We start from the raw sequence: 12478 nt of genomic DNA on the forward strand, positions 1-12478 counted from the left end.
AAGCCCTACCCAACACAAACCTTATTCTTAACATTTAAATTAAAAAGCTGTTAGACTCATCTTGTTGCACTCTTCAGTATTTTCTTTTAAATTATGCTGAATGACTGAGATGAAAGCCCAGATCTATCAGTCTCTTCACAGCTGCTTCATCTAGGAATGGTTACATTCTGCCTTTGGGTAAACCAGCTCCTTCCTCACAGAACACTGCTCTAAGGTGTACATACTGAAGATTACATAAACTAGATGGTTGCAGTGAAAAACAAGCCACCTAGGATGTAAAACTAAATTCTTAACACAAAAGATAAACCAGTATCTATTTGGGATACTAAAATAAGCCTGACTAACAGAGCTGTGCAAAGTTTTAGACAAACGGATACCCAGACTTCCCAAAGCCCACTGCACAGGTGGGATGGTCAGAACTGAGTGGGCTTTTCACCTGAAGCATGGCAAGATCCTAAGCATAAATTTTGCCTGTATTTTACAACCAAAATTTGCATTCTGAAATTGAGACAAATCGGAAATCTGTAGTTTAAGGAACTGAATCCTTACCATTTTCAGAGCATTTCTATAGACTTATAGCAACCATATACATACACTTAACAGGGTCAACTGTCTTCTACAAGGGTGTTACCAGCGAATGGCAAGATAACCCACTAAGTTAGAAGCAATCCCAGATGGCTGCTTCATGCGCTTTAACTTTTGTAGATGAATTTGCAGATTTTTTAAATCATGTGGAAGCTATGGCAGCAACGAAAAAAGAAGACACGTGATCAGTTTTCAAACTCGGGTCTAGGTGGCTGATTCTCTCTCTTATGTGCATGTCAAAAGGAGAGTCACCAGCAGGTCGAAGGAGGTGATCCTGCCCCTCTGCTCTGCTCTTGTGAGACCTCACCTGGAGCATTGTGTGCAGTTCTGGTGTCCTCAACATAAAAAGGACATGGAACTGTTGGAACAAGTCCAGAGGAGGCCACGAGGATGATCAGGGGCTGGAGCACCTCCTGTATGAAGACAGGGTGAGGAAGTTGGGGCTGTTCAGCCTGGAGAAGAGAAGCTGCGTGGAGACCTCAGAGCAGCCTTCCGGTGTCTGAAGGGGGCCTATAGGGATGCTGGGGAGGGACTCTTCATTAGGGACTGTAGTGATAGGACAAGGGGTAACGGGTTCAAAGTTAAACAGGGGAAGTTTAGGTTGGATATAAGGAGGAAATTCCTTCCTGTGAGGGTGGTGAGGCACTGGAATGGGCTGCCCAGGGAGGTTGTGAATGCTCCATCCCTGGCAGTGTTCAAGGCCAGGTTGGATGAGGCCTTGGGTGAGATGGTTTAGTGTGAGGTGTCCCTGCCCATGGCAGGGGGGGTGGAACTGGATGATCTTAAGGTCCTTTCCAACCCTAACTATTCTATGCAGCACTTTTGAACTATGCCTCTACAGTCAGTTCAACTGACAGTATTACATGTTGTTTTCCTAGTTCCAATCTGCAGTTAAGAAAGAACAAAAACGTACCTAAGCAGTGAGGAGTGCTAATTAAAGGGAAGGAGAGTTCAACTTCTAGTGTCCTTGATGCCCCTTTTACTTATTTTTGAGAAGATATAATAGCTTACACTATCATATAAGTATTTCCTATGTAGAAAACTTCTAATGCCTGCATGTTTGAAACACAATGGATCTTTGGCATCATCGGATGTCATGAACTGATCTCCCTGACATAAATGAAGGATCTTTGTTACTTTAACTACAACTGTACAGAGGAGCAGTAACATAAAAACTGGTACAGATTTTAACTATGTGGTTTTTGCTTAAAAAAAAACAAAACCAAAAAACAACCCATCCCAAAAATCCTTTCTATGCAAAGTCTCTCTTTTATGACAAACATTCACCGTTCTTTTTTTCTGCTTGGATTGACTGCCTTCCACTAGTCTTTGTACCACGTTTGTTCCACTATCCCCTGGTAAAGCCCTGAAGTACTGTTACAGGAAAAGGTAAGAAAAAGATAACTTAGTAACTGTGTATGACCATTCCAACCAAAACCACAGAAGACTGATAATGTCTAGAAATTATACGGCTTTTATACTTACAATTCCAGTAAAATTCTCTACCTTTATGTACATTAGTGGTTGAAGATGATGATATTGCAGTTTGGAGGGAAAAGACCTATACTGGTCTTTGGCAGACTGCTCTGAAACAAAGCCATGATTAAAAATCTGCCACTCAGTTTGAAAGGCATGCCTAATGCAATTCAACAGAAAAGCATTGTGATCTTCCTGCAACAGCTATGAGTGCAAACCGTTTCCTTACAAGAGATATACTTTACTTTCAATGGAAACACAAATAATTATAGTAATAAAGGAAAATACATCCTTTCAACTAAAAAAGCCAACACAACAAAACCCAAACCCAACAAACCAGACTGTGGCAGTGAGTTTGGTACACAAGCGCTGTGGTGTTCAGGCTCTTCTAAGGTAGTGGCTCTGAAGGCCATAAAATGGCAGTGGAGGTAAAAAAAAAAAGGGGGGGGGGGGAGTTATTTCTGATAGATGTTTATATTGGAATACTTTCCATTTACTTCTCTGTCCTCACACCTTCTCCCCCCCAAGCTGACTTGCCTACCTTCTACTCTTTAGGAATACTAAAAGAATGGAGGAAGAAAGAAAAACATTAACCATCACCATCCACAGCTGGAATGGAACCATCCCAGGGTGTAAATCAAGACCTTGGCAATACAGCTACTCAAATTTATTTCCCAAAACTAACTCCAACAACTCAGATTTAAAAGTCTCTCTTGTAATCGCAGTCCATCATGTTGTACAGAACACGTTATATAATTTTAGATATTTGTCAGATACTCTTCAGTTATTTCTGATCAGTTACCCTGATTTTTCTTTTTCTATAGCCACCAACATCACATCTGAAATTACGTAAGCTTTTCAGTTTATGAATATTTTCTCCAAGTCCTCTATTGCCGTAAAGGGGAACTGCTCCAGATGCTTTCAAATTTCTAACTGACCACTTCATCATAATACATGGTTCAAAAAATAAGATCTAGTTTTATTTTAGTGCTTCCCTTGCAGCAGGGACAAGGAAACAAGAACATGTCCGTAGAGCAAGCAGACGGCACCTGAAGCTCAAAGAAGGAATAATAAGCGCTTACCTTCAAGATTTCCCCATCAGCATAGAGCACATACATGGTCACTTCAATGTTCTTCTGCACACTTTTCCCACCTCTTTCAAAGTCTCCCTTCTCTAACGTCAGGTATAAGTCATTGCGTATATCACCTGCAGTAAAAGAGTGGAGTCACACATGTCAATTCAACACAGAACACTCTGTGCCTGTGTGCAATATATCTGGATTGTGCAAATCGTTTTCTGTGTTCTGCAAGACCATGGCTGATGCTCAAATCATTCCAAGCAGCAAGTTAATTGTTAATAGAGATGAACATTTTAATATCAATGCATAAAATCAGACCATTGTTAGTAATGCCTTTATTGAATGTGAACTCAGAATCAGTACTTGCTTTTATTGTGTAAGTGGGAAGGGAGAAAACCTTCTACTACTTTGCCTAGTTAGCTGATTTGGAAGCATCAGGCTAAGCCTGACAAAACATTCTTCCTATTTCCAATATATTTTAAGAAAAATAAGTGTTCTTGTGATGATGAGCAGAAAATTATGTTCAGTTAGCCCTTTAGGATTTTCTGTATTTTCATAATATGTTTTTATCATAACACCAAAATAAAAGCAGTCTTTTGGGGAACCTGGTTGTAATTCAGTTCAGAAGGGTTTTGAAGGAACCATAAATTATTTTTTTTGCTAGATTCCTGGCTAGCCTCTGGTATCCATATGCATGGATAAGAAAGCGGGCAGTATGGATACTTGCCAATTTCTCATTTTCAAGAGCTTTCAGAGCAAATGACTATATTCAGAAATAGAAATGCTATCATCCCTCTCAGCATCTTGTTATCCTGAATTTCACAGTTCTAGCTCAACTGGTTTGGGTTTTTTTTAAGAATCTGGTTTGTGAAACTCTGCTGTTGAAACTAATGCAGCCAGCCCTAAATCATGCACTAAAAGGATAGCAGGTAGCACCTATTCTTCTGTAAGATTTAGTTGCTGTCACCTTTTCATGATGGTTCGCACTTAGCACTTGCTCTTATTTACTTGTCAGAAAGGCAAACAGACTAAAGGGCAATATATAAAACTACAAAAAAAATAAAAAAAAATTTAAACCCTTTCAGGGCAATATTTTGTTAAGCAGTCTCAAGAGACTAAATAATGAAGTAATGGAATGGTTATCCAGCAAAGCAGAGACTCCTTGAGTGTCTGATTTCTTCCACTTGGAGAAACTGATGCAGTTAAATCTGTTTATTAATCAGAAGCACAATGAAATAGGCAGCATTTGCTTTCAGGCAGTGTGGGATATCCTTTTGTGTCTGGCAAAGCAGCACTTTAAATTCTTCCTGAAGTCTATAACCCCCCAGAATTTGTTCCTTAAGCTACTGTAGGGACAAACAATAGAAGCTTTCAGTCCTGTCTTTATTTTCATTTTTATTTCTGGAGGAAAGTACAACTTTTTAAGCATGGAAATACAGCCCTGTAGCTGACACTCAGTGCTTTTTGCTAGGAACTCTCTATGAATGGGCATCTGTATGCAAAATGTCCTCCTTTTTCCATCAACCTCTCTCTCACTGTGGATTCACACAGAGTTGACTACTTGAAACACCTCACAGTTAGAGGTCTGAAAATGCTGTGGTTCATTAACAGGAAAAAGATGACAGCAAGAGGCTGGTGAAAGGCCTCAAATACTTGATCTGGTTTTTCTTCTCAACGAATAGTCATCAAAAGCAATACTCCACGGTCTACAACAACAGAGAAACTGATCTTGCTGTTCACAGTCAAGCTGAGCTATCTGTATGTTGACTATAGAAGTATCAAGGAAATACAAATTTCATCCCAAAAGATAGGTTACATAGGGACTTTCATTTTGAAAATCCTGCTTAACAGACTCCATCCTTTTTCCTTAGCAGTTTGCATAAGGAAAAAAGTTTCCATTTGTATGCTCTGAATCTTAATAGAAATTAATTGTACTCATTATAATTAGCATTTTGGAGCTTCCTTATTTATGACCTGTTTTCTGAAAGACAGTTTGGCTACGCAAAGTCCAATGTCAGATAGCAAATAATTTTCCAGCCTAAATTAAAGGCAGCATCTGGTTATAAATAGCATCTTATCTTCCATTAAGTTTAACAGGAGGTCTATTACTGCACTAATTAAAAATATGCCTTTGGGGTGGGGGGTAAAGGACCTAAAAAACAGTGGATTTACATCAAAATGAAGAAAATAAGAAGGGAAAAAGTATTTTAGTGAACTATAATGGTGCATCTTCTCTTGTAAAAGTACTGTCTTGCAAGTCTTAAAAAAACAGAAAAGTATCTGGCCAAGATAAAAAGCATTTGGCTCTCAGTTATGGAGCCCATCAGTTTCTTTGAAGTGGAGTTCCAGCTACAAACTCAAACACTTCTGTTTAGTTAGCAAAAATAACCTTACTACAAAGATGTATCTTTCTGCCATCATTAATGACATCACTTGCTGAGTCTGCTCAAGCCACCCTTTTCCTCCAGTTGCTACTGGTTTTGAGGGGTTTGAGCTCAGCTGCACTAACGGGCTGCACAGAAACTAGAGCACATGCTTGACCAGAGAGAGCAGTTTAGTAACAGATTTATTTTGAGGATGCAATTGGCAGCCTGCACACCACCACACGAGTGCACAGACAGCGCAGTGCTGCCTGGATGCGACTGAACAAAAAGCGTGGTCAGTAGGATCGAGAAGTGATCCCTGGCAGCTCTAACACGGAATGACAGCTACATCTCAAGTCAAAAATCTTGGCAGACAGAGCTTTTCCCATGTTTGATTCCATCGTGAAAAGATGATAAATAAAGAACTTGTTTAACAAAGCAGACAATTCATGTCCTCTCTCCGGCAAACCATCATACAAACAGTACTGGCTCTGTGTGGCAGAACTGCATTCTGAGAGCAAACCAGCGTGGTTCACCAACCTGCATCCCACAGGCCTCACAGCTTCACAAAGAGCAGTGCTGACCACAAAACTGGGTTAGCTGTGGCCTCCTAGCACTAGCATAGGAATACAAAAGTGCTACAAGGCCAGTAGGCCAGAAGCGTTTATAGACTAAAACCTGCGGATGGTAGCTTAAGCTGATGTCTCTTTGCGTTAGATGGCTGACAAGGATGAACTGAAAACCTAATGAGCTTTGAGAATGGTATCTGGTTTAAAGCCCATCTCTACAATTGTTTTCAATTTAAAAACAAACAAACTGCTTTTTAGAATAAAATATGTGCAGTTTTACATAGGCAGTTGCCAAGAGTCATTCTTTATGAAATACCCTGGACACCAGTATTTTTCACAATCATATAAAATATTTATTTTCTGATGTGTTATGTGGCTCTTCCTTTACTCTCCCTTCACCTGCATGGGGTTTTGGGTCTGTTTCTTTGGTTTAATCTATTTACAAAGCCTTATGTCAAATGCACAAGGGTTTAAATTATAAAGAATAAATTACAGCTTTGGGGGTTCGCTTATACTGAAATGAAATCCTCTCCCAATCACTTGAAACTATTTTAACAGCAAAAAGGAAAAAAAGGAGCAGTGGAAAAGGCCACAGGAGCCAAATATCGATTTTGTGTTTACAAAATAAAGAAATGTACTGGAAGACTTCCAAATGGTTATTGATTACCTTCAAGACTTAATAACATTAGGTAGTCCAACGGCCAATAATTGCCTAGTATCTATTAGAATAGGTAGGAGATTTATCCTGATAAGATATGTAGGTTTTCCACTAGAAAACTAACCCATAACTTGAGCTGCAAAGCGGTAGCAATTTATAGAAACCATCTGCATTTAATCTAAGACTTTTTACTCAGGGATCCTGCAAGATTCTGTACACTGAGGACAGAAATTGTCCCTGTTTTATACAGATGGATACTGTGTCAAAAAAAAGCTACATAATTCATAGAACCTCCAACAGGAGAAAGCCAAACAGATCCTTGACTTCCTGATTCTAGCAAATTTGTTTCTTAAGAAGTCAGTGTTCTGTGACTTTGTGAACCTGTAAAGGACACATATACCTGTAAGCTGGGGAAAAGTGGCAACTCACAACACTGAGGATATGCAGGTCTAGTTTCAAGTAACTTAATAACTATACTTATCCAGGAAATTCTAATTGTTCTTTCTTTAATACTGAGACTTCAGTCTAAGCAGCCAAGTATATTAAAAAGCTATCTATAAAAATTAGTATTTATGTCTATATTTGTTGAATTGTTGAGATGATCCTCACCAATTGTGGCCCAACACTATGACACACTATCTACTTGCCTCTCTAACATGGCTGGGTTTAACATAATACTAGTAGCCTGCAGAGCATCAACGGGCAAGAAGGACACTCAGAGTATATTCCACAATGGCTGAAGATAAAACAAGCCCATATATTTATGCTCTGTACATAAATGAACACCCCCCCCAACTAATCAGCATCACCCCACTGACTTAAATGAAGTTAGAGCAGTTGAAACAATCAGGGGTTTGACTCTAGGAGACTCAGTCCAGCAAGTAAGGTCTTGGAAACAAACTGGAAAGTGCAGAATTACTGGTATTCACGTATAGTGTTACAATGCGCTTTAGCTGTATCTGTTCTAGTTCTTTACAATGGTAACTGCTCTTCTTCCTGGCCAAAAGTATATCAAACCTGTTTCTCTTCTGATGGACAGCTCTTCTCCGTGGTAGCTTTGGAGGCTGTTGCACAGGAGCAGGGTGCCAGCAACTGGATTCTGCTCTCAAACAGCACACTACACCCTGCTCTTAGTTGTAACTTTCTCCAAATAAAACCCACACAACTACTCCTGAGATGCAGTAATTTCAACACAAACAAGGTTAACAGAGCGATGTCCACAATCACACTGTGATCACCACGTGATTTTTACAAACCAGACTAAAGGAAAAACTGACAAAGTGTGACGCATGGGATGGGTCTCAAATGCTCTTGGCCTTCTTGCTGGCTGGCCATCATGGACTTCTTCTCAGTCATTTCTCAAATGATGAAGAGTGCCAGCCTCATGCTGCATGATTCTCCCTTAACAGTGAAGTTGCCTTTGACACTAGTGTAAATTCTCTGTACTGACCACTGTACTACTACTTGCCTGTTAAGAAGCCTGGTGTGATCTGACAGCCTCTGGGAATCACATTAGATCCACTTCAGCAGCTTATTTCTCTGACCCTTCACCAGTCACTAATTATTTTTAGGCCTATATTCTGGAAATAGCTGTAGTATGCAACTATTAACATGTAAGTAATATTACAACAGCAAGGGGGAACAGCTTTAGCTTTTACCTACTGCCTCTATGGCAATTAACTCCCCCCCCCCCATTATTTAAGCTTAACTCTAGCTTTCAGTGAACAGAACACTCAATTGTTTCTAGGAAAAGGAACAAATGACACTTGGATCACTTGCTATCCATTGTTTGTGTATAGAGAAGAAGTCACACAATGCTCTTTTAAATTCAATTATTTCCCTGAAAACGCCTTCCTTTCAGTAGTATAAAGTTGATTTTTACTATATTTTTTTTATCTCCTTCAGCTCTGCAAGTTTATTTATGATAAAAATATTTTTTACTCTTGTAAATGCTTTTGGGGAATAATTATTACATAATTATGTCTTAAGTCTCACTGACTCTCTTGCCATAAATATTCTGAGAACAGCTGATGGATTTTGCTGTATCCATTTCTTAACGTATTTTTTTTGCCATGCCTTTGTGCTCACAGATGCTGAGATGTTTCTCACCTTTGCATTTGTCTGCATTTACAAGGATTCCTCTGTCACAGCTACTAAATTTGTCTGGAACACTGTGGTATGGAGAGAGACTGGTAAGATGAATCTTTGCCTCTCTGTTACCAAAGCTTCCCTATGATGTCATGATTTGCTATCTTTACCAGTCCCCAACATTACATGAGAGATATGAAAATGGGAAAAAGCAAGCAATAAGCAGACATTACACAAAAAAGCAGACACTTACACCCAACTATCTTCATCTCTGCATCAGAAAGAAAGAGGAGGGAATAAAGGGAAAGGAAAGGGAGAGAAGCCAGGAAATTAAGACAAGGAGAGAGAAAAAAAAAAGAGAAACAAACATCACTCACAAGTAGAAGATGAAGCATGCACTTTTCATCAGAGGATCAAAGTAAAAGACAGAATACTTATCAGCACATGGGGAAGGGAAGGGATGTCCTTTGGGGAACTGACAAACGCCATGCCTATGCAATAGATTTCTGATCAGCAAGTTCTGTATACAAATAAAGTTGCAATCCAAAAGGCAAGCAGCACATGCCTCATTGCTTTTATCTCTGGGGAAAGGTAAAATTGTCAGGGTCAGATGGACGGTCTTAAACCCAGTAGCAATTTAGTAAAAAAAAAAACCCAAACCCACAAATGAACAAAACCCCTCCACACCTCCTCAGGAGGCTGGTTTGACTGAATCCCTCTGCTGAGGACAAAAAAGAATTCAGTGCTTTATGATGACCTTATCAGATCACAACACAGTAGGAAACAAAGAACATTTTATCTTTAGAACTGAAGACAGGCATGGTGATTTTGTAGAACATTAACCTTGTTCTGGATAACCATGCCAAATATAAGCACAAAAAGACCAGTTTCACCTTCTTTCTTAGTAACGACCACTACCACTTCTGTTGCTCATACCTGAGTGAGGGCAAAAGAGGGCTCAATACAGGAACTGATGTTACAGTTTAGAAAACAAAATGTATAGGAAAACTGGGGGATAAGACAGCTATGTAATTTTAATGGCTCTGTGCATTTGAAAAGATTTCCTATTAAAAAAGAAAATGAACATGTTAAAACCTATGACCAAGAAGATTAATTTGAAATGTTAGAGCTATGTATTTTTTAAAAATAGATTTCCTGGTTCAGGAGCAAGATCACTGCATATTTTAACAATAGGAGGTGACGTAGCCTTGATTAACTTATTCAAAAAACGTTTTAAAAATCATACTGCCTTGAAAAATCTGCATCCACTTGCAAAATACAAGTCATGAACTTTCTGTGCTCCTTCTGGAAGAGGAAACCCTATCTTTAATGAGAAAGAAGCAGTTCTGAAGCAAAGCAAGGAAAAGGTAGTTTGACAAAGACATTTAAAGCAGCAGACGTGATTGAGAACTGCTAACGTGCATGACAGAGTTGTTTTCTCATTTGTTTGGTGGGTTTTTTTGCTCTCCCTTCCCCCATGAAATATTTTCTAACTTCAGACAATACCAGTAAATCTAAGAAAGAATGACTGATCCTGGCTGCCAACAACAAGCAGAAAGTAAGCTGACAAGCATTCCTTGTTCGTATAGCCTGGCTCATCGACCTGCAAGATAACTTACCCTACCCAAATGTTCCATCCTGGACATCAGGTAAACTCAAACTCCAGTCTCATCTGTTGTTTTAAAAGCAAACAACAGGCAAGTATCTGCTGTTGTTTGAAATGTTTTAAGAAATGGGATAAAAATTTGTTCACTGCATCATTACATTTTATTTTAATCTCCTAATTTTTCCAGAGATTTCATTATCCCAGAGAATACCCAGGATAATGAAAATTCTTGTTCAGAGCACCACCTACGGCTACTTCTCCTCACATAGTATCTCTACCTTGGCAATGTTATAATTTATCTTTACACTGAAAGCCTATTCACACTTCCATGGCTGCCTTTCTTTTCTTACCTATGTTTAAAGACATTCACAAACTGCCTTTATCCACAAATGTGAGCCTTTTTTTTTCTGCCCCAAATACAAACACCTAAAGCTTTGCCTCTAAACTCTATACATGCAGACCTCGTGTAGCTCCCTCTGAATTGAGAAGTTCTGGGTGTCCAGCACCTCTAGAGAGGCAATGAGCGTTTAAGAGCAGAGTGGTTGTCCTTTCACATATTCATTTGTATCAATCAGTATTTTAAGCAGATCTATATGTATATGAGCCCAATTCCAAATAGATTATAATCTTCAAATCTCTATGATTTCTCCAAGAAAGAATTGTGGTTCTCATAAACATGACATTAGCAAGCAGCTATGGTCCTTCGAAGAATACCAGTGGAAAAACAGAGGGGATGGCCAGAGCTGGGAAGATCACTGCTGTACCTGTACAGTGAGCATTACAACAGGAGTGCTGTACACACACGCAGGAATCTGGTTTTGATTTACTTAAATGTCTAATGCTGATTATCACAAAGATCATAACAATATACTTAAGATTTGGTGGACATCTTTTGCACTGAGGCAGCACTTTTGCTAGAGTTCTTAAATAGAGAAAGACACTTTGGAAATTTCAATTAGGTTCAATGAATATTTAAAGCTTAGGGTGAGAACATTTGCACATGAAAGCTGCTGACCTGCTTGTTCAAGCCCTGGACCAAAGCATTGCCTAACCCAGCGGAACTGCAGGGAAGACAGCTCACTATGCCAGCTTGCAAAAAGAAGCTAGGGCCCAGGAAAAAAACCCAAACCATTAGGAGGAATGCTGAGACCATAAAGCTGTTCCTTCAGCTTGCTAAAATTCAGTGGTCTGAAGCACCTGAGGAACACCTCTATACAAGTGGAGGACAAGGAAATTCTTGCAGGCAAATCAATTCACAGGTAAGTAAATGTTACTCTTTAAGTTGACTTTTCTAGCTGTGATCTCAATTACAGCAGACCAGCTTGCAGCAGTTGTGCCTGCATATCAACAGACAATATTTAAACTTTTATTTGATTGCTTAGGGTTAAGACTTGAACTGCTATAAGGTCACTGGAAAGTAAAACTTACAACTGGCTCTAAAGCCAACATCGTGTTGTTCTATTACTATTATTTTCAAGTTTGTTAGTAAATAAAACACATACTGTTCTAAATGCTTTTACTTTAGTTTCCAGAACTTCTTCACACCTACTCCCTATTCTTACTGTGCTTTTTGAAGAGCTTCCCTAATGAGGTTGCAACAACTACTTTTGACACTGATGTGTCATTGCAGTCTTCTGAGTAATAAAATGAGGTACTTTTCCCATTATGCTTTCATAACATTTCCCATGTCTGCAAAGTCATCCTTGGTCTTAGTTTATAATGCATAGCAATAACGTACTATTTCAAATGCTATACATGCAATAAAGTTAGTAAGCCTATTTCTTATTTCACTGTGAAAATCAAGACTGTATAATGCCAGGTTTTATACTGACTGATTGCATGACTGGCTAGGTTCTGGTTTCCTCCCTAAGTGAACTCTTGGCTATGCTGGGGCTGGTTCAACTTGTGCCAAAACAAGAAGCATCTCAAGCTGCTGCTTCAGAAGTAAGGAGCAAACAAAGTACAGCAATGCTTCAGCCAAGACAGCTGTTGCACAGACTAGGTGCTCCATTAGGCCAGCTGGGAAATCCCACCAGATTTGTAGCCTCACCTAT

At 39.2% G+C, this 12478-nt stretch overlaps 1 protein-coding gene across 9 annotated transcripts in view; it reads right to left on the reverse strand.

Annotated features, from left to right (window-relative positions):
- DOCK3 (dedicator of cytokinesis 3) overlaps nt 1–12478 on the reverse strand; it is a 203559-nt gene that overhangs the window by 69140 nt on the left and 121941 nt on the right. For all 9 annotated transcript variants that reach the window (XM_061458271.1, XM_061458276.1, XM_061458270.1 and 6 more), the window contains exon 15: nt 3144–3268. In XM_061458271.1, the coding sequence (XP_061314255.1) occupies nt 3144–3268 (125 nt within the window). The remainder of the gene's footprint in view (nt 1–3143; nt 3269–12478) is intronic.

This window comes from Pezoporus flaviventris, unplaced genomic scaffold (genome assembly GCF_033815535.1).
Source record: "Pezoporus flaviventris isolate CSIRO_AGI_PZ_B2104156 unplaced genomic scaffold, CSIRO_AGI_Pfla_v1 ptg000026l, whole genome shotgun sequence".
In the NCBI taxonomy this organism is placed as follows: domain Eukaryota; kingdom Metazoa; phylum Chordata; class Aves; order Psittaciformes; family Psittacidae; genus Pezoporus; species Pezoporus flaviventris.